Source organism: Natator depressus, chromosome 3 (assembly GCF_965152275.1).
Source record: "Natator depressus isolate rNatDep1 chromosome 3, rNatDep2.hap1, whole genome shotgun sequence".
Classification (NCBI taxonomy): Eukaryota; Metazoa; Chordata; order Testudines; family Cheloniidae; genus Natator; species Natator depressus.
This window is the reverse complement of record NC_134236.1, coordinates 146,513,184-146,536,946: the sequence shown is the minus strand read 5'-3', so window position 1 is coordinate 146,536,946 and position 23,763 is coordinate 146,513,184. Positions and strand designations below refer to the sequence as shown.

General features: G+C 40.6%; 1 protein-coding gene across 1 annotated transcript in view; it reads right to left on the bottom strand.

The window, feature by feature from the left end:
• LOC141985152 (visual pigment-like receptor peropsin) overlaps positions 1-23,763 on the bottom strand; it is a 47,893-nt gene that overhangs the window by 7,919 nt on the left and 16,211 nt on the right. The window contains exon 3 of the mRNA XM_074948995.1: positions 1,856-1,955. Coding sequence (XP_074805096.1) covers positions 1,856-1,955 — 100 coding nt within the window. The remainder of the gene's footprint in view (positions 1-1,855; positions 1,956-23,763) is intronic.

Here is a 23,763-nt window from a genome sequence, read left to right as displayed (position 1 = left end):
AGCATGCCTACCAAATTGGGCCCCACAGGCAAGATAGGTGGGGGAACACCTAGTTTGAGGATCTTTCTGGGGCTTAGCTATGATGCCTAGGCATCTAGGCTGAGGTGGCTGTGACCTTGCTCTCTGGTAGAAACTTAGGTGAGAGAGACGTGTGTTTAAAATATGGCTAGATATGGTACAATAAATACAAAATATGGAACACAGCACAGCCTGATTCTGACTGCCCCAGCACCAGACTGAGTTAAAAATGGGCCTTAATAGATATATCAGTGACAAAGTGCATTGGTTCTGGTGCAAAGGTGGAACTTCCTGCAGAATATATATTGCCTTGTCAGGGTTGTTATTGCCTATGTAATTAGAAATATCATTTATATAACACAGTAAATGTATACGGTTCTTTATATACAGAGATTGAGACAGGATCCCTGCTCCAAATCTTACAGCGTAAATCACACAAAACAAAGACAAAAGACAATACTGGATAACACTGGAGTTGTGAACTAGCGTGGGAAACTATTGATTAGAAGAAGATAGGGAGAATTTCTGGATGGCATGGGTTTTAAAGAGGGATTTGAAGTAGTTGAGCAAGGACTTTTGGTGGGAGATTTCTAACAGGATAGGAAATACAAAATGAATAATGGGAGGAGGACATCCATGATCTTTTAAGTGGGACGATTGGGAAAAGGGTGAGGAGCAGATTGGGGTAGGTGGGAATAAGAGCAGAAATGTAGATGGTGGCATGGTTATGTAGGGGTTTGTAGGCAGGTGACAACAAAGAGTATGAATTTAACAGAGTAAGAGACAGGAAGCCATTGGAGGTATTCAAAGTGGTGCAGAGCAGTGGGAGAGGGAGATAACTTTATTAGTGGTATTTTGGATAGATTGGAGGGCATGGAGGTTAGAGAAGTATACAGTAAACAAGAAACCAGCACTTGGGGAAAGGTTTTAGGGGCACGGGTCATGAGGAAAGGGTGATTTTTGAGATATTGAATAGGAAGAAATGACAGGAGAGAACTGGAGAAGGGAGAAGTAGAGAGGAAAGCCAAAAATGGCATGCAGATTACAGGCCTAGGAGACAGGAAGGAGAGTGGCAATGTCAATGGAGCTAGGCAAGGAGTCTGGAGGAAGGTTTAAGAAGAAAGAAGTTCAGTGTTGAAAAGAGTGGGCCTGATTCTGACCTCACATGGTGTAAAAAGTACATGGGTTGATCAGAATCCGGTCCATTGAGTTTGAGATGATGGTAGGGCATCCTAGAGACAATGGCAGAGAAGCAGTTTGAGATGCAAGACAGGATGGTGTTGGAGAGGTTGCAGGGAAGATCAGTAGATTTCAGTGTCCCAGGTGACACCTAACCCTATTCACAATGCCTGCTGCGAGCAGGCAAAACACCATTGAGAACAAAAAGGCATTTGTGGAGGGAAGTGTCCCAAGCCACGTCTATTAATGGCTGACAACTGTCCTAAACTTCATTTAATACAAGATGAAATTCACCTCTTTGCAGAGGGACAGTGGACATGTGCACCACTGAAGTGCCATTTACACTCTATTTTGAGGGACTTAAGTGATACATAAGCTTAGTGTTGGCCCTCTGCACGGGGTTGAATTCTACCCACAGTGAAGCAAATGTGCCAAGAATAACCCTGATCTTATTTGGGTTAATTTGAAAATGTTTGATGGAAGCAGATTTCCAACAGAAGTTATTGGGCCTGATTTTGATCCCCCCCCTTGTCCATTGGCCACCGTGTTACCCCATTGACTTCAGGGGAGTTATTCTTGTTTTTCACCAAGGTAACTGAAGGCAGAGTCAGACCAGCGCTATTTTTAATTTCTTCAAATGTGTGGTTGAAGCCCTTACCTCTGTCTGGATGGCAGCCCTTTATGTAGCGAGTTACACTGATCACTGTAAGGGTATTAATGCTAGCCAGGCCAAACAGAAGTGTCAGAAATCCATCAATCTGCAAAAACAAATAAAAAAGGGGGTTTGTTCCTGCAACCAAACTACAGAATGACAAGGGGGTTGGATTGAGGGGAACTGTTGGGAATGCTCCAGTGGTTTTATATTAATGTTCCTGAAAGTTTTTCTAAAAGCCCAAATGCCAGCGAAATATAAAATGTCAGGGGTCTTTACCATCTCTGTGATCACTGAACAATTAGACACTGAAAAACTAGATGTGGTGTGTCATGTGGGTAATGTGAATGTAAAACAAACAAGCAAACACCTGCTGAAATACATCCCCCCAAAATACAAAGTTACGGAATGAAAGAGAAAAAAGACTGCCCAGGAGAAAGGGGATTGGATGCAACAATCCTCATTATATAGAGACAAATATGTAAACTGAACACATGAAGTTTAGGTTAAGGTGGCAGTAGCAATAGGAAGTATGCAAGCGTGCAATCAACTTAGCTGGGTGGAAAAAAGATTTTTAAAACGTCCAAACCCAAATCAGCCAAATTATTTACCTTTGAACAATGCTAGTCATATTTATTACTGGTATGGTAAAACTGACTCAGGCCCTGATCCTGGAATCTGATCCACACAGGTATGCCTGCATAGACCCTTTTGCCTGTGTAGCATGCCAGTGAAGTCAATGGCCCCACTAGCAGTCTATGCACAGAATGGTTACAATTCAACTAGGTTAATTCATGGCTATAAGGAAGAAGTACCTGCTGAATGTAGCAAAGATGGATGTAGCCAGCTGCTAGTGAATACTGTGTGACTGGGAGGTGATCTGGATAAAATCTTTGCAGGCTTAGTCTAATTTTCAAAAGCTTGGAATCAGATGCAAACACAGAGCTAGAGGGTCACTTGGAGGTGTAAGTTTCACATTAAATTGAGTAGGTAAACTGATGTAAGTGGCCCCACACTGTAACTTGCAAGAATTTGGTATTCGATGGTTATATAAATAAAAACCCTGCAACTTAAACCAGTTCATTATTCTGGCAAAATATATTCAATCCTCACATAAATGGCACCACTCTCATTGAACTCATGCCCGAATTTGGCCTGAGGACATTGTGAATGAGGTGAATATAAATTAAAGTAGGTGTGGTACGCTTTATCTTACACCCTTCTCCTGGTTGCTTTTCTTGCAACAAGCCCCCTTCTGCTTTCTCTACATTCATTTTGCAGAATCACTGAATAGTAAATCAGTGCAAGATGCACCATTATGGCACTTACATGGCCACTTCTGTCAGATTTATGATCAACTTACGCCTGATGTGTAACCAAAACCAATGTATATGTCACAAAAGAATATGACGCAATGATTTCCATGGATGCAGCACATGCTTACTCCAGGTTGCATTTGGCTGAATTTGTCCTGTTGTCTCTCAGGATTAGTTAAACACCTGGAAATGCAAATGCACTATACACTTCATTAAGCTTATGGAAGCAAATAGCCTCTGCTCTACTATGTGCTATAGCCATACTGCACAAATCGAGATAACAACATATGCAAGGACTGCTGTAAATCCACACAGTCATAAGCTTAAAAAATAGTACGAGTTATTGTTTAGAACCGAACAGTGTTTCAGGAACCATGAGAACGGTGAAAAATCTGAACAAAAGCCTAAAAAGCAGTAATAATAAAAATACATATAAAGGACTAGGGCTGGATCCTCAGTGGATGTAAACTAGTACAGCTCCACTGAAGTCATCATGTGTCGGCTGAGGATATGATAATTGCCTCCAAAGATGACAACTGTTATTCTCTCATCCTCATTTCCCCATCGTTAGTAGATGTGCCAACGTCATTTCTCACTGAGGGACAATTGTATTTCCTGATCAACTCAATCTACCAATGGAGTGCACAAAAAAATGGCAGAAAAACAAGACTAGTCATTTTGATTTAAAACAAAATACTGTATCATCATAAGTAGAGCTAGTTGAAACATTTTCAGTGAAACATCTTTCCATCAGAAAATGCTGTTTGATTAAATTGAAATGTTTCATGGGAATCGGAGTAGCAGCCGCATTAGTCTGTGTCCGCAAAAAGAAAAGGAGTACTTGTAGCACCTTAGAGACTAACAAATTTCTTTGAGCATAAGCTTTCGGGATGAAGTGAGCTGTAGCTCACGAAAGCTTATGCTCAAATAAATTTGTTAGTCTCTAAGGTGCCACAAGTACTCCTTTTCTTTTTTCATGGGAGTGTGTCAATTTCAACTAAATTGGTGGTTTTGATAATGCGGAACATTTTTTTTCACCTTTATCATTTTGATTGATTTCATTTTGACTTTTATATTAAAACATGTTATAATTTAATATTATATTTAATGTTTAGCATTATATCCTAGTATATATAGCGCTTTGACATTAATCAAACAAAGCATTTTTACCTTATCAAAATAAAACACTTCAATTTTTCTCAATTGAAATTTTCAAAATTTCTCTGCAACAGGAAAAATTTTAAATTTTGATTTTTCATTCGGATTTGGAACTGCAAAAAATGTCACTTCAGAATTTCCTGCAGAACAGAAATTTGGTTTTCCAACCATTTCTAATTATAAACAAGGAAACAGCACAACACTTACCAAACAAATGTATAGCTAGTAAGTAATCACTATCTTTCTTTAAATATCACCTTCTTCAGCACCTCAGCATTTAAGTTACACCAGTCTAGTCTCCTTCCAATAGCAGTTTAGGGAGACCTGGTTCTCCATGGCTGCATACCAGGTGTAGATATTTAAACATGAACAGAGTGGGTATAAAATGCTACCATTCTGACTTGCAAAGGTATAGAGGACTACACAAGGTGCATTGGATAATAAGGGAATCTATGAACCTGATCCAAAGCCCACTGAAGTCAATGGCAAGACTCCCCAGTTGATTTTCATCAGCTTTGGTTTGGACCCTGTATTAGCATAAAAGATGCTTATTTATGCATTTTGCCTTCTGACTTTGGCACCTTATCTAATACCCTCCTATTCATCTTTGAATCTGTTACAGCCATAGGGATTTTATTTTATAAGCCCCATATGTGGTTTATGGTGTTTGAATTGGGGACAGTATTTGATAGTGTCTGATGTAGTGTCTCATGCAGCCTTCCTCTCAAAATTAATTCAGCTCAGCTTGGACAGACACACACTTCATGTGGACCAAAAACAGGCAGCAGGACCAAAAACAATAAGTAATGACAAATTGCAAAGCACTGAGGTCCAAGGAGGTGCTTAGTGTGGTACTGCAGAAATTGTATTGGGCAGATCTTAATGTCTTCATTAATGGCCTAGAAGAGGGATTAAACAGCCCATGAATGAAATCCCAAGAGGATATCAAATTCAGAGGAGCTGAAACCATAAACAGGACAGAGAAAGGCTACAAAAGAGGCCTAGTGGGTGGAAGCAGAGACACTAAATAGCATTCTAAGATTTATCTTGGAAAAATACCAACATATGTCTCAAGTACCTAAACACCAGGGTTAAAATCATATGAGACATAATGTCCTCAGTGCCCTCCCCTCGGGTGGAGCATCTGCCTTGTACTCCTAACCATCTTTAGCATGGCTCAGCCTCACAAGAGGCAAGGTGGAGCCCCAAATGTGACTTCCCAAATGTGTAGCAGACGGTCAAAATTGGATGGTTATATCACTGAAAAGAACATACATTTTGCAATTTGCATACTGCAGTAGCTGTACATTGTTTCTATCTATATTCTTTATCAATGAAAATACAATATTTGCTCTTTGGTTATGGGTTAAACGAGAAAGGGGATTAATTAAAGCACCATGCTTAGCACTAAGGAGCTGTCAAGCCCACTAGCTTAGCCAGCTTTAGCCTTTTCTGCTCCTGCCTGGCTCACTCCCAGCTGCAGGTGTTAACTGTTGGTTAGCTCTAGGGGTATTGTTCCTTCCCTTCTTTATAAAATCAAGGTCAAGGTCAACTCAGGTTTCTCTCTCCCTATTCTTTACTCCCCCTTCCTTTCAGTGAATTTACTGTTGGCCCCTCAGCTGCTCTCTTCTGTGGATTTACTCCAGTTGCTGTCTCTTCATTCTCATTCCTCTCTCAGGAATTTGCTGTCAACATCTGCCGTGCTGGGCAGGCAGGGAGCTGAGAGCCTCACAGACAGAGCCGAGTTGCAACATGCTCTGCATAGTTCTTTCCATTTTAGGTACTTATATAGCTCCCATTACCATATCTGAGTTCCTCACAGTCTTTAACACATGTATCCCCCAACTTTTACAGATGGGGAACTGAGACTACGTGTCTTGTCCAAAGTCACACAGGACGTGTGGTAAAGCAGGGACTCAAACCCAGGTCTCTCAAGTCATAGGCCAGTGCCTTAACCAGTGGACTATCCTTCAGATTTACAAACAAGGGAGAGGCTTACATACGAAGAAGACAGACAAAACATTTAAGCTGGTACAACAGGGTAGTATTGGGAGTAGCAGAATGAAATTAAGACAGGAAAAATATTAATAAGGATACAAGAGGGGATCCTTCTGCGCTAGGGGGAAGATGTCCTAATAGCTCTTTCCAATCTCTAGCTTCTATAATTGTATGATCTAATAGTTAGATCCTGATCTCAGTTACACCCATATTTATTCAGAACAAGTATACGGATTCTGCTACAGTTATTCCAGATTTACAATTGCATTACTGAGATCAAAATCGAGCCCTAGATATCTACTCCAGTGCAAGGAGAGGAAGAGTAAATAGGAGGTGTCTCTTGAGGAGAAAAGGCCCAACACTAGTTATAGCCCATGCGATCCAGAGACTTGCCACAATGGCCAACAGAAAGAGAAAGACCTTTCTCAGCCACCTCTACCCCTAAAAAGATAGCATAGATCATAGGTAGTAACAGAGACAGATCTACAGAATCCAAAGTAGCTAGCAACCCAGAAAATACTAATTATCTAACCACAGTATCTTGAGTTGATAGCTAGAAATACTAATATAAGTACCGAGAATAAAGTAATCCATTTCTTCTCCAAATTTAAAGATAATTTGGCCCATCAGCTAAGGAAATACTAAAATATGTAGGAGAATAAATTAAATGTCTCTAATCAAAAAATTTTGTGTATTTTTTCATGCTTTCCCCCTTCAGCTGTTTCTTTATTCTCTTTTTCTCTTCTTCTACCTCCAGCCCATTCTTTCCTTCTATGATCATAACATTTTCTGTTATTTCAGTGTAGGGTAGTGGTCCTCATAATGTGACCTAAGGACCACTGGTGATCTGAATCCTAATGCTACCCAATTAGTGATTCCTAGTGTTGAGAGGGGAATCCAATAACTGCACACCCCTCACCTCATAAATTAATAAAGACAACATCAGGAAGTTTGTCTGATTTTAATTTTGAGTCAACCAGATTTTATGCTTATATTTCTTAACGAGCAAGGAGATTAGCCAGTTTAAAAGCTTTTCTTTCAGGACTACACCAAAGCTGTTCCTTCTGCCATGTAGATATTGACAGAATCTGCTTATTATCTTTACTGGTTGCCTACAAGCTGAGACATGAACAAAAGGAAAATGTCATCCTTGTTCTATTTTCTACTTCTCATGCCTTAGTTTAAATCTCATTATGTCCACAGTACACTATTTAAAACTCACTATGTGTAAAGCTCATAATGCGTCAAATTAGTTTCGTAAGCTTTGCTCTAAGCTAGGAAGTGTCAGGAATCTCCCATGCACCAACAAGTTTTAGCAATGGACTGGATTCGCCTGTCTGTTATACTGCTGTAGCCCTAGTGGCTTCAGTGGAGCTATTCTTTATTGACATCACTGTGAGAGAAGAATATGTCCCAGTGGTTCTAATCCTAGATTAACAGAGATAGAATGGTATGAAAACAGATTGCTAAAGTAGCTATTGTGTATCAATTTAGGCTGAAACACTAGTCTCCTCATTGCTGACTGCTCAAGACAGAGGACACAAATCTGATTCTGTGAATCTATGACAGGTTTCAGAGTAACAGCCGTGTTAGTCTGTATTCGCAAAAAGAAAAGGAGTACTTGTGGCATCTTAGAGACTAACCAATTTATTTGAGCATAAGCTTTCGTGAGCTACAGCTCACTTCATCGGATGCATACTGTGGAAAGTGTAGACGATCTTATTATATACACACAAAGCATGAAAAAATACCTCCTCCCACCCCACTCTCCTGCTGGTAATAGCTTATCTAAAGTGATCACTCTCCTTACAATGTGTATGATAATCAAGTTGGGCCATTTCCAGCACAAATCCAGGGTTTAACAAGAACGTCGGGGCGGGGGGTGGTAGGAAAAAACAAGGGGAAATAGGCTACCTTGCATAATGGCTAAGCCACTCCCAGTCTCTATTCAAGCCTAAGTTAATTGTATCCAATTTGCAAATGAATTCCAATTCAGCAGTTTCTCGCTGGCTTCTACATCCATAGTGGCCAGGAAGCCCTCTACACCAACATTCCACACAAAGATGGACTACTAGCCGTCAAGAACACTATCCCCGATAATGTCACGGCTAACCTGGTGGCTGAACTTTGTGACTTTGTCCTTACCCATAACTATTTTACATTTGGGGACAATGTATACCTTCACATCAGCGGCACTGCTATGGGTACCCGTATGGCCCCACAGCATGCCAACTTTTTTATGGCTGATTTAGAACAACACTTCTTCAGCTCTCGTCCCCGAACGCCCCTACTCTACTTGCGCTATATTGATGACATCTTCATCATCTGGACCCATGGAAAAGAAGCCCTTGAGGAATTCCACCATGATTTCAACAATTTCCATCCCACCATCAACCTCAGCCTGGTTCAGTCCACACAAGAGATCCACTTCCTGGACACTACAGTGCTAATAAACGATGGTCACATAAACACCACCCTATACCGGAAACCTACTGACCGCTATTCCTACCTACATGCCTCCAGCTTTCACCCTGACCACACCACACGATCCATCGTCTACAGCCAAGCTCTGCGATACAACCGCATTTGCTCCAACCCCTCAGACAGAGACAGACACCTACAAGATCTCTATCAAGCATTCTTACAACTACAATACCCACCTGCGGAAGTGAAGAAACAGATTGATAGAGCCACAAGAGTTCCCAGAAGTCACCTACTACAGGACAGGCCTAACAAAGAAAATAACAGAACGCCACTAGCCGTCACCTTCAGCCCCCAACTAAAACCCCTCCAACGCATTATTAAGGATCTACAACCTATCCTGAAGGATGACCCAACACTCTTACAAATCTTGGGAGACAGGCCAGTACTTGCCTACATACAGCCAGCCCCCCCAACCTGAAGCAAATACTCACCAGCAACCACATACCACACAACAGAACCACTAACCCAGGAACCTATCCTTGCAACAAAGCCCGTTGCCAACTGTGCCCACATATCTATTCAGGGAACACCATCACAGGGCCTAATAACATCAGCCACACTATCAGAAGCTCGTTCACCTGCACATCCACCAATGTGTTATATGCCATCATGTGCCAGCAATGCCCCTCTGCCATGTACATTGGTCAAACTGGACAGTCTCTATGTAAAAGAGTAAATGGACACAAATCAGATGTCAAGAATTATAACATTCATAAACCAGTCGGAGAACACTTCAATCTCTCTGGTCACGCGATTACAGACATGAAAGTCGCTATTTTACAAGAAAAAAACTTCAAATCCAGACTCCAGCGAAAAACTGCTGAATTGGAATTCATTTGCAAATTGGATACAATTAACTTAGGCTTGAATAGAGACTGGGAGTGGCTTAGTCATTATGCAAGGTAGCCTATTTCCCCTTGTTTTTTCCTACCCCCAGACGTTCTTGTTAAACCCTGGATTTGTGCTGGAAGTGGCCCACCTTGATTATCATACACAATGTAAGGAGAGTGGTCACTTTGGATAAGCTATTACCAGCAGGAGAGTGTGTTTGTGTGTGTGTGTGGGGGGGGGTAGAAAACCTGGATTTGTGCTGGAAATGACCCAACTTGATTATCATACACATTGTAAGGAGAGTGGTCACTTTAGATAAAAGAAAAGGAGTACTTGTGGCACCTTAGAGACTAACCAATTTATTTGAGCATAAGCTTTCGTGAGCTACAGCTCACTTCATCGGATGCATACTGTGGAAACTGCAGAAGACATTATATACACAGAGACCATGAAACAATACCTCCTCCCACCCCACTCTCCTGCTGGTAATAGCTTATCTAAAGTAAGGAGAGTGATCACTTTAGATAAGCTATTACCAGCAGGAGAGTGGGGTGGGAGGAAGTATTGTTTCATGGTCTCTGTGTATATAATGTCTTCTGCAGTTTCCACTGCATGCATCCGATGAAGTGAGCTGTAGCTCACGAAAGCTTATGCTCAAATAAATTGGTTAGTCTCTAAGGTGCCACAAGTACTCCTTTTCTTTTTGCGAATACAGACTAACATAGCTGTTACTCTGAAACCTGTCACTTTAGATAAGCTATTACCAGCAGGAGAGTGGGGTGGGAGGAGGTATTTTTTCATGCTTTGTGTGTATATAATACGATCGTCTACACTTTCCACAGTATGCATCTGATGAAGTGAGCTGTAGCTCACGAAAGCTTATGCTCAAATAAATTGGTTAGTCTCTAAGGTGCCACAAGTACTCCTTTTCTTTTTGTGAATCTATGGTTGCTTTCTAAACTGCATGTGCTTCTCCATAGACTAAGCCGTCCTGTTGTTGTCCTCTAGTTAATATGATGAATCTAACAAGAAAAAACTAACCAAGTGACAGAGGTTATTTTTCCACTGTATATATTAAGCCTGAGACAATCTAGTCCTCAGAAATAACATTTAAAAATGCAAACAAAAAATGACTCCAAATTCAAATCATGTAAATAAAAAATAACAGAATCCCCAACCCAGAAAAAAAAGGAGAAAACTTTAAACACTCCCTGTTCAAACCACTTCACCAGAAAAGACTAAGGTAAGAGAGAGAGTCCTCAGAGTATTCCCTAAACATCAGCAAATTCTGTTTTTTTGCACCTAGTGGGGAAGTAAATTACATTCATATCCAATAAAAACAACCTTCTCCTCGCCCTCATACCAATTCTCCAAGAGTGTATCAGTTTAAGCAACATAGCTCATTTCAACTGTCAGGTCAAACAGAAGAGGTCCCAAGGTACATGATCCAAACCATCAACTTGAACTGCACTTGGAAATGAATTAGAAACCACTACAGTCTCTGTGACTTCCTCCATGCCCACAACATTGCTAATCTGGGTGGTTGCATTCTGTACTAGCTGAAATGTCTGAGTGGTTGTCAAGGGCAGGCCCATTTAGAGGTCAGATAATATTCCAATACATTAAGGGTCTCTAAACCACTTAGTTTAATAGTAAACCAAGTTTAAATCGTTACGTGAGAACAAGTTGTACTCAGCATTTTGTATTCATCAGGTTAATGGATCCTTCTGCCCATGGAATGTAAAAAACCTATTCAGTATTATTAAATGCAAAAAAGATCATATTAATGCAGTACTGAGGATGCACAGTTAAACACTCTAAAGTAGAGAAATGCAAAATTCAAGGTTGGACAAACCACCATAAGTCTCTCCCATTGCATGTATTGCAATACAGTACAGTCTTAAATTCTGTGACCACACACTATTTCCAAAATAATACAATATGATATTGTACAATGTTTTCTACAACCTTAGATACACACATCTAAGATTAATGGAGTGATCCAAAAATTAAAGACATTATTGTAATGTATACATGCAATGGGTTAGAAATAAAGCTGTTCAATTATCCACAATATTCACTGATATCGAAGCTCTTAAATGTGCAGTCTTAATCTTGCATAAATACTTTTTCCATTTAATTTGTTAGTATTTTCTAGAGAAAAAGAAAAACAGAAAAGTTTCACATTGTATACTAGTAGTTACCAGTCATCAAATGTCATCTGGTGTGTATAAAAATATAATTAACAACAGACATAGAGCAGATTCTGATCTTCTTATTTATATTAATCAGGACTCTGCTGATTTGAATGAAGTTATTCTAGATTTACGCTGGTTTAACTGAGATCAGAATCAGGCCTTTTAAGCTAAAGGTTGACTCATGGCTATTGGTATTGCAGTTCCTTCATTTAATTACTTGTGCATATACTGGTATATACCCATGTAAGTGCATGGGGTCAAATTGGTCCCAGATCATCATCATTTTAAATACACATAACATTAAAATGACTGAACTGATTTTCTTCAAATTTCCCTTGATCTCAGTAAGAACTGAAAAAAACCAAACCAAACCAACTCCGCATTTGAAGAAAATGTGTTCAATACTCTTAAAGTTACAAATATGGCAAGTATTTGAAAAGTATGTTCTGGACTAGATAAAAGCATTCTATGGGCTTGATCCTACATAGTACAGGTGTGGAAAACTGTGAGTAGAAATCCAAGGCTAAATCTCATGAGCAGAATAGGAAGCACGGGGGAACCTTTTCCTGCATTACTGAGATACTGGTATGTGGCTGCAAAAAGGGCATGTCCTGGTCACAGAGACATCTTTATTTCCTGGCATCAGTCACCTAACATGGGTCAGGGTTACACAAAGTTAATTACCCTATCACATGACAGTGGTCGGTATCCACCGACTCTAGTGTTACAGTTACAGTAATCACTAAGTTACTTCTGTCCAGCAGCTGGGATAAGACGAAGGGGAGTGCATAGATAAAGTACATTAGCTTAATCCCTATTCTGCTAAAGGAAAGGAATATTCTTCAGAAAGGAATATTCTTCACTCAAGTCCCTTGCAAGAAAGGGTAAACGTCCTGGACTTGAGACTGACCACCATTCAATTCAGAGGAAATTACATAGTACTTAACTTCACCTGGGTTAATGATTAGCCTTTGTTTAGCTTTACATTGGAGGGCAACGATCTCGTACACATTGTGATGCACCATGCAATGTCTAAATACACACGTATAAATTAAACAAATATAGAGGATGTCAGTATCAGAACTTGTGTTTGAACTCACGGGCCTGATTATCTTGTCCCAGTGAGCACAACTGGATGTGCCCAGAAGTTCTTGGTTCCCAGATCTGTGCTCACATTACTAGACCATTACACATTTCTCACATCTCTCTCTCTCTCATATGCATACACAGAATGTTTTACACCATTATTTTTTGTTTGATCACATAAGTATAACTGTTGGCAACAGTTACACCTAAAGAAACAATATCCTCTGAGAGTAAGGCAGAACACACTTTACTGGTTATCTGTTCAGCAGCTAGAAAAAGCTGCACCACAGCCAACAATAAGCATTTTAAAAAAATGTAACTCTGATATAGTCAAATTTATTTTGTAAATTTATTTGAGATAATGCCATCTAGTGATTCCTGAGAACAACATTACAACACACGTACACAAAATTACTTAAAATCAAAATGCTATTCTCTACACCCCCCCCCCCATAGAACTGTGAACAATTTGAACTTCACACAGCCAAGAATAATATCACTTTCACACAATGAAAGATATACAGAATAATCAAATTGCCATTTAGAAACACCTTGATATCAGTGGAATAACAAAAGCATAAGAACATAAGAGCGGCCATACTGGGTCAGACCAAAGGTCCATCTAGCCCAGTATCCTGTCTTCTGGACAGTGGCCAATGCCAGGTGCCCCAAAGGGAATGAACAGAACAGGTAATCATCAACTGATTCATCCCCTTTGCCAATTCCCAGCTTCTGGCAAACAGAGGCTAGGGATACCATCCCTGCCCATCCTGGCAAATAGCCATTGATGGACCTATCCTCCATGAACTTATCTAGTTCTTTTTTGACCCCTGTTATAGTCTTGGCCTTCACAACATCCTCTGGCAAAGAGTTCCACAGACTGACTGTGCGTTGTGTGAAAAAATACAGTCCCTACTTTCAGTATTTTCCCAAGTAGACAATAAGTACACTGTAGACAATAAATCTTTCTGAAAATGGGGGAAAGTATTTACTACCCCCAAAATGTAATAATTATACACTCATAAAATAAGGAACACTGCTGGATGAAATATTGATAATGAAGCATATATTATTTTCAAATCTTATAAACTTCATTGGAACTGATATCTCAGTGGTGTGAAATCATATGAAATTCTTTGGCAAAAATTCACATAATTTTTTCCCCAAAAAATTGGCTAGTGGGCCTTCAGAATACTATCCACCTGCACATGACACCTAGTAACTATTGCAGGTTGAATTTTTTCATATGAAACTTTTCCCTCAAAGTGGGGTTGTGGTGAAAAATCAAAATTTTAATGGAAAAAATTGTTTTTGAAAAAAATATATTCAGATTTTCATTGAAAAACTGAAAAGTTTTTCCCCCAGTATTTGGCAATCAGAAAGCTTCCTTTTTGAAACCTTTTGGCTGTCGAAAACATTTTGGTGTTTGGGTTTTCACTGAAACCCTGAATATTTTTTTCAAAATGCTTTGTGGGAATTGACCAGCTCTACTAGACATGCAGTGCAACCTTGTGTATTACACATATTTTACTCTGACAGGTGTTTTCTATGAGTTGCCTCAGTAATGGAAAATGCTGGTGAAATGGTGTTCATTCAGACAAAAGGAACTATACTCACTTACTACATGTCTGGGACATGTCTCCTTGATATAAGTAAATGCTAAGTCAGCTATTCAACTATCTGACTTAAGAACTCACAGTCCCAGAAAAGAAGTAACCCTGGCCTTTGCAAAGTACCTTGAATGAAATCAGAGTAAAATTATCTGGAGCCCTAGGACCAAGGAAAATGGTGGGTGGTGGAGCTTGTCACCTCTGAACCAGACACAGTGGAAATATTTCTGAGCCAGAGTGGAATGGTGTTACAACAGTCAGCCTTTATGAATTACTTTATGAAATTAAGTATTAAATCGTGAACTATGGAGTTTCCCCTGGGAACTTGTATAATACACTTCAATGGTTCATTGTATTTATTGTTATTATAGGATTTTTAAAAAGAACATATCCAGATGGTTTAACACCTTCTGTACCTTTTGCATATCTACGGAAATTAGGGCTTGCCTTTGGTTCCTACATAATCCCAATAATGGGATCCTTTAAATGTCAACACAAACACAGTTTTCTTGTGAAAGTAAAATAATATATATATTTAGTTTTTTAGTCCTCAGAATGCTACTTTATACTGATCTCTAGGATTATAAACTTGTCAGGTGAGTTTTCCTAAAGACCATTGGTTATTCATGGGCTCTGCCACACATACCCATGGGGATTGCCACAGCCACTTTGCGGCCTGCAAAGCACATAGCTATCAGTTCTCTGGGCTGATTTTTGGCTGTAGGAAAGCCATCTGTGCAGTCACTTGACAAGGAGTCACTTCTGGCTGCTGGCTAATGTGGCTTCTACATGAGGTGGCTCTTCTGCTGAGCTGCTAATGTGGCTTCTAGCCACAAGAGATCGCAGCATAGCAAAGGTGCGAGCTCAGCGCCAAGCAGCTGAAGCAAGGATGTGGTATGTAGCTATAAATCTGAAGGGATGGGATGGCTGTTTGGAGCGCCTTTGTTACATTGATACTGCTGGCTAGCACAGATTCTACATTGAAATAAATGGAGAATGATTAATAATAACTTAAAACTCACCCGAAAACATAAAATACTACAGTGGATGGGGGCCTAATGGCCTCAGATTACAATATTTATTCAGAAGCAACAAAAACCTGGTAATTTCCAGTTGAAGCCACATTGCTGGAGAGTCACAGTGGATTAAGGAAAGGCTGGAATAGTACAGGGTCTTCACACAGATTGCCCTAGGCTTTTGGTAACCGCCTAGAGAACTGTAGGCTACAACCCTGTTCATTATGTCCATGAGCAAACACATCCTTTGCTGTGGGAACAATCTTGTGGAAACTCTGTGAGGCAAATAATACAGACACCCTGAGCCAAAGTCCATTGCAGTCACTGGGGATCTTTCCATTGACTTCAGTCAGCACTGGATCAGGCTCAGAGTTTCCAGTCTCCTATGTGGGCTTTTTCCCTATAAGGGACAATTTGGAGAACTGACACTTGAAAATATTTTCAAATGTTTACACTATACATAAAGTAACTGCCTTTTTATTTAACTGGGGGGATTCAGTCTGAAACCCAACAATGGACATTTAACTTTAGGACAGATATCCTACAGAATACATGAGGCCTGGGTTAAGAGAGAAACAGAGGTGAAATAAATGATCAATTTGCAACACGCAAGCCAGTTAATAAGGGGTGCACCAAGCAGCCTTACTAAGACTGGTGTCATTGAATATATTTGTTAAAGAATTGGAAGAGTAAACAGGGAGGTTACTAAATTGGAAGATGACAACATTATTTAGCACAATCAAGTCAGAGAGAATTGTGAGGAACTACTGAAGGATCTAAAACAAATGGTACTATCATCACATTGATTTTCAATTTTAATGGGAAGTTCTGCTTAAAAATCAGTGAGACGATCTGGCCCGCCCAAGTTTAGGAGATTGGAAGACATTATCATAGATTAAATTCTTTAGAGACAAGGGTCCAAGTGATGCACTGAAGAAACTGAAAATATTCAACAAACTGATGGTTTCTAAACTAAATGTAACCAGTTGGGAAAAGACACAGGCATTATAGGAATGAGACTGGTAAGCAAGTATTACCACCCTTTTACAAATGGGGATATGGAAACTGAGAAATTATGTGACATGACAGAGCTAGGAATAGAATTTAGACATTTTAGTTTGCTAGACCTGTGTGCACACTACTAGCCCAGTAACCAAACCGGCCTGGCCCGCCAGGGGCTTTCCCTGCACAAGCGGCGGAACAAGTTTGGGAACCACTGTACTAGCCCATACCTCTCTTGTGATTACGCTGACGTGTAGGTAGATCATCAGCTTTGTGATGTGAAATAATATTGGTGCAGCACTGGAGAGGCTCTCTCAGATTTGCCAAGCAACCAAACAGACCCTTCAAATTATTTAGTTCTTAAGTATCAAATACATAACTTCATTGACTCTCACAGAGTCAGCAATGGCTATAGAAGTTTAAAAAAAAAAAGTACAAGAGACAATGGGTCAGACCCTCAGCTAGTGCAAAACTGGCATAACTCCACTGAAGTTCCCCAGCTGAGGATCTGGCCCAATATCCTCATCTGTGATGCTAAAGTTTATGCTGGTTCTGACTAACTCCTCTTCCCCCAAATTAAAGCTATTGTCTTTTCCATCTATGATACTTAAAGGTGAATTGCAAAGCAAAAAAAAATCTTTTTCCACTTTGTTTTTTCAATCTAAATTGTCTCCCTCCAGAGAGAGCCGCAGCTCAGGTTACAGACTTATGTGACTACTCTGTTAAGGTCTTCTAAATATTGCTAAGGTCCTCCAGCCAAGAGACAGAAGTTAGGACTCTTCCTATAGCCATAATATTTCATATGTAAAATCCTCACAGAAAAAATAATTTTTTGAGGGGATGGAGGGACCACGAAAGGCCATCTTTGACCATTCTACAGGAGCAGTAAAGGGCAAAACCAGTCTTTTGGTGTTTTACTTTATAGTTCATCTTTAACATACTCCATTTTTAGCTGAGCAGGATGTAAAGGTGAGCTGAATACAGATCTAAAGTTATATAGCCTGTACACAGCACCTTTAACACCTGCTTTATCTGTTAATGCTCTTAGTGCCACTTCCATGATTTGTCTTTGGGTTATTTTCATCTTACACAAATGTCAGAAATGATAAGCTAAATATAAACAAAATCCGAGCAATATCATACTTTGACTAATTCTGTGTGAAGACCTGCAGCAGCTAGTTCTCAAGCCCTTTTTACAGTCAGTGTAATTCCTTGTGGGAGTCTCATATATAACTCAGACGACTGAACTACACAGACATCCAAATGTATTTCTGCATATACCTCAGGGCCGATACAATTCTGTGAAAAATCTGGTTTCTGTACTTCTTAATGAGCCGCTCTCAGTTCTATTTCAAGAATCTTAAAAATTGGGCTGGGTTGTAATCACGCCAGCTACACGGGGTTGAGGCGGGTTAGTTTTTGGATAAGGAACCTTCACCAATATCTGTCTGCTGCAGAAAGCAGTACTGGTGATTCGGATCCTTTTCCTGCAAGCAGAGCTAGATGCATAGACTCTTACTGCAACGTTTATGAAGCCCAGTGAAGTCAGTGAGCATCTGTTCAGGAACATAAGGGTTCAGTTTAACGCTGGCCTGGGAAAGCCCCAGGGAGAAAAAGAGAACAACACTTGACCCAACACCATGTGGATGCAAGGGGAGAAGATGACTGGCTCATAGATCCCGCTGGGTCTCGGAGGGAGAGAATTCTGCAGTGAGTGGTCTGAGTGGCTGTGTGGACAGGTGGCCGGGGGCGGGGTGCTGGGGCAGTTGGATGGAATTGATGAGTAGACCGCAAGATGGAGTGAGGTGAGTGTAGGGATGATTGGGCAAATGAAAAGTGAGTGGGTACTAAATGGGAGAATAAGATGGGGATGGGGTGAGCTTGACAGAGAGTGAGTGGGGATTGAGACTGAGGTACATAGAGATGCTGTGCACCATTGTCTTCAGCAACTCAGGAACTATACAGTAGAAGGGAAACCCCTGAAACCTGGTGTTGGCCTCTTCTACTCATTGTTCTTGCCTTAATTCCTCAGTCACATGCCTGAAGTGCTGTCACTGCCTCAGTCACCTCGCCTGGGACCATACAGGAAAACTGGAGTGCAAAAACATTATCTTGGTTAGCGGGCTAGTCTAAAAACATAAAATCATTTAAAATCAAACTAATTCAAGGAGGCAGGAAAAACCTCTAGGGATGCGGGAGACAGGACACAATGGGCAAAAAGGTGGGAGGGAGCTCATTAAAAACACAAATAGGGTGGCGAGGCTTTAAAGTTTTGCCCCAGGCCCTGTAAATCTTAATTAACTGTGGTATGTTTTAGACTGGTTTGGCTTTCTCTGTTATTTCCCCTGTTACCTATCTGCTGTAGTCTTTGCAAGGCTCAGAGGAGTTGCATGTCAGAAAAATAAAAACAATACATGAATACAGGGGCATTCTCAATTTTTTTTTTCATGTGGAGCGCTTCTTAACAGGCAGAATGTCTCATGACCTCATTTGTGAAAATATAACATCTCTGTGGTTACTATAGCATTTGCTCACACAAGGAAGTAACATCAGTAAGGTATCTGGGCCAAAACTTTCAAACCTGGCTGCCTAAAATTAGGCTCCTAATGCCATAGCTAGGCACTTAAATATAAATGGCCTGATTTTCCAGAGTGCCAAGCATCGTTGAATTTAATGGGAACTGCAAGTGTTTAGCACCTTTGAAAATCAGGCTACTTTTATTAAAGTGCCTAAATGTAGATTTAGGAGCCTAACAGGCACGCTGGCCTCAATATAGGTCTTTAATGCAGTTTAGCAACCGTAAAAAAAGCTGCTAGGGCCATATGACCAGTGGGCTCTCCCTGGACCACGAGCAAGTGCTTTGTAGACCACTAGTCATTATTCCATTTTAGTTATTTCAGGAGTTTACAAACCTCCCCCATTTCCCACTGGTGGCAGCGGCCTTCTGAAGCCAGCAGCTCTGTACTGGTATTATGATTATCGCACAGGGGAGGCTTTGTATGTTTGCTGGGAAGTGAGCTTTAGTAGAATTTGAAGTGCTCACACAGAGAGCTGTAGTGTTTCTTTCCCTCCCCTTGTTAAGGAAAGTCATTTGCAACATCACATTACTAACACGTTTCACTGTCTCTTCCATACGAACATCTATTGCAGTAGACCCTATGAATAGACTCTTTATGGAAAGGAGAGAGATGTTCATGGTTGTTAACTAGAAAACTGGCCAAGGGGGGACTTGATCGCTCAGGGGATTTTCTAGGTCACTGGCTCATATCTCGACCCAGGCACAACTATCACAGTTGACGTGAACTGACCCCCTTGTGGGCAGTCCCAGCAGAGGCCAAAGACTACATTTGCCCAGAGAACGAACTGCTGCCTCGACCTCTCCAGGACAGGGTTGACGCACAGTGGCAGGGCAATGAGAGGACAGAGAAGGGCAAAAAACAGTCTTCTGCTTTCTCCAGATTTTCTGAACAGGGTGGGAAAATCCCAGAGGGGCTCTGGTCTGCAGCCAGACCACAACTTTGACTTCTTATCTTGGTTCAATTTGATGGCTGAAGATACCTTAGCTCAGCAATTGCAACTTAGCGGGAGCAGCTAAATGCTGTGCCAGGGATTAGGCACAACCAGCAGAAGTCAGCCACTCCTCCTCAAACATGCAGAACAAGAGGCCAGGTAAATTCATCCCATGGTATCAGAGTCACCAGATTCCTGAGAAGAGAGCCTCTGTGAACCCTCAGAAAGAGAAAAAAATCTTTCTCAGAAGAGAGTGGAGGTACCTCTTTCTTCCAAGGGGGGAAGAATTGATGGAGAAACCTCTCCCCCTTCAAATGGAGATGCAAAGGATAGAGATACTCTTTTTACCTGGCAACAAGTCTTTTTGTGTGGAAAGGCTCCAAAGGCTAGTGTTTTGGAACAATAAGAGGGGAGATCTCATTTCTCTGCCGTGCTCTCCCCCAGGAGCAGGAATAACTAGATCTGGTAAATCCTAAATCTTCATCTTATCATGGAGATCAAAGAAGGGCATGGACAGAGGAAAGAAAAATAGTCAAATAGATCAAAAGAGATGAGTGCATGAGATAAAGGGAAATGACAACCTGACTTAGCAAAGGAAACTTTCCTTAAACATGTCTGATAGTGAAAGCTGGCTACTCAGAACGAGGACCATAATTGTTGTCAAGCAGACCATGGTGGAAGGCCAAAGTGAGGCAGAAAACTGGCTCAGTGAAAGCGACCAAATGTGTGAAAATAGAGATTGGCCATGCCTGATGAGATAACTGTACATATGTGCAACACAGCCGAAATAGTGATCCCAGCCAGTTTCGGCTGGTAATCAAGACTGGCTGCCAGTGAGATGAGGACTGGCACAGATTAACCTGCCAGAGAGTGACTTGATGATGATATGCCGAAAAGCACAGCCAATCAAAATTAGAGGCACCGAGACTAACAGCAGACAGACAGACCTGCAGCTAGACCAACGGCACCAGCAAACAATAATCTTCCATGGCACCCTAGGCTCAGTTTATAAACATTAAGAGTAAAAGTTATTTGGAACAAAGGGACTGAAAACTAAGCAGCTCTCCCCTGCCCAGGCCGTGGGTTAGTTGTTTGTCTTAGTATTTAGTATCTATCTAGATAGTTCATACATTAGATGTTCAGCTGTCACAGGCTTGCCGTACTCCCCTGCCATCGGAGGAGTTCTTTGGAGTATTTAATGCTGATAAAATTTCCTCTCTATTCATTATTTAGTAACTTTCCATTTATTTGTGTATGCTTGATGGCCCTTCCCTTCACCCCAGAAATAAGTATTTATTTACCATTTCTCTCTCTCTTCCTAATTTTATTTCCCAATCAGTGTATCATAAAGGCAGCTGACGACATGCACCTATGTGGAGTTACTACCCCTAGGTTGCTTCCTGCCTCTCCCAAATGTATAGTAAAGACCGAAAGTCCTGAAGTCTTTCCAGTGATTTCAATGGAAGCTGAATCAGGCCCCAAGTGGATGCAAACGAAGATGAATATTTCAGTCCTGAGGCTAGCAGGTGTGGGTGAGAGAGCTCATCCCAATATTGTTTGAATTATAAGATGCATATGAAGTTTGGGCATTAAATAGTAAGAACATTATTATTGTAATGAAGTACTGAATATTTTACAATGAGTTTTAAAATCACACACACACATATTGTGCCACTAGTCTTTTTTTACACAACGCCCACTGGTTTTAACGGTAGCTCTTTTATAAAAACCAATAGCATGCTATGGCCATACATTATGAAACATGTTAACATGTGTTTTCTTGTTTTCACTGCATTCTGTTTTGTCAGATTTAAGAAAAGGAATATGAGCATGGGTATGAGCTTGTCCTCAGAAGCCTGACTCCCATTAAAACTGACACAGAGACAAACCTCCACAGAAAAAAGCATACTTTCCGCCAGCCAACACATCTTGCTTATCACAAGTGACAGCTTGCTCAAACTGTTCCTCTTGAATAATCAGTAACTTTATTCAGAGACCCCGTGGCTTTTCCACTTTTAATTTAAAAGTTGACTGAGCTCTTCGATAAATAGGAAAAAGAACTTTTTGTGTGAGATACATTCTGTTTAGCTCAGTTATTTACATGCTCTTATTACAAGGAAATATTTACACAATCTCTCACCTAGCACATGTTTGTGTAAAACTTTGACACAGTGCCATTTGTTTACTCATCCTGCCAAGAAAATTCTGATTTTTGTTACACTAGGGTTTGAGTCTGCTGTAACTTCAGTGCAGGCCATGGAATTGCTCTAGATTTACATGATGTAAAGCAGATCAGAATTTGATCCAATAATTTGTAAATACCTTGCTCCTTACAAGAGCTATGAGCTGAATTGCTCCTGTGTTCGAACTGCCATTTTGTAAAAGGGAAACAGAAATGAGGCCCTAAATGTATTTTTCTATTTAACTTTAATTATGCTTAAATGTTTGAATCGTTTATTAAAATTTTTGCCATATATAAAGAGGGAAATGATGTTTCAATTGATAGAGTAACCTGAAATACGTTTGTTCAGAATTTTTACTTTTATCTTTCTTTGCCTTTTTTTAAAATAAATAATTCCTTATAACACTTATTAACATCACAATTAGTGAACATGAGAATATACTAGTTGCACTGGGGTAAATCCAGAGTAACTCTACTCAAGTATAAATGGAGTTACTCCAGATGTATACAAGTATAAATAAGATCAAAATCTGGCCCTTAAGAGTTATTTTAGTCATGATGGGCCAAATTCTTCTCTCATTTACACCAGCATAAATCCAGAATAACTCCAATGACTTTTCAGCAATGTTCTTCTGGATTTACACATCTGTAACTGAAAGCAGTATCTTACCCCTGTGGCTGGTTAGGGAACGTATTACTATATTACTATCCATATATATATATATATGCATTCTTAATTATAAAATGGATGTTGCATTCATATGCGTGAAACAATAACTTGTAACTTCTAGAGCTCACACACAGAATTAGCAGACATATTCAATGCAACATTGCGCAAATTAGTGTGTTCCTTTCCTTAGAACAGGCAACAGGTTGGTTGTTAATACAGAGGGGTCTGAACCAGATTCTCAAATCCAAACAATTCAAAACTTTGCTTGAGATCCAAATTTTACAAATGGCTCCTTGTTTAAAATAGGCAGGACCAAATCTACTTACTCCACCAACATAGCATCTACTTACTCCACCATCTACTTACTCCACCAACATAGCATGTGGGCACCTCGCAAATGTTAAAGAATTTATCCTCAACAATACCCCTGTGAGGTAAAGAAGTACTACTACTTCCCCTTTATAGACAGGCAACTCAGGCACAGCAAGATTATGGACCAGATCTTCCCCCAACAACTCCAGCCCCATTACCCCCCGCAAAAATGCCAGAGCAGCATAAAGGGGCTCTAAAAGCCCTGGTTCCAGCCGGAGAAGGATTCCCCTGTGCAGGCACTGTGGAAAATAACTATACCGGCTGCCTCCTGAGGACCCTCTCACAAGCCATATGGAAGGAGTTGCTGGGGGCAGGGTTGCAACATGACACACCGTAGAGATTCCAGGCTGCTCTGTGGCCCATAGTGCAGCCCATGGAGGCTGCCATAGCATAGACAAGTGACGAGGGCTGTTCAAGCAATGCCAGGTCTTTCCCAGCCCCCTCAAGCAGTCCAGTCCAGCAGGACGTAAAGGTGGCTTAA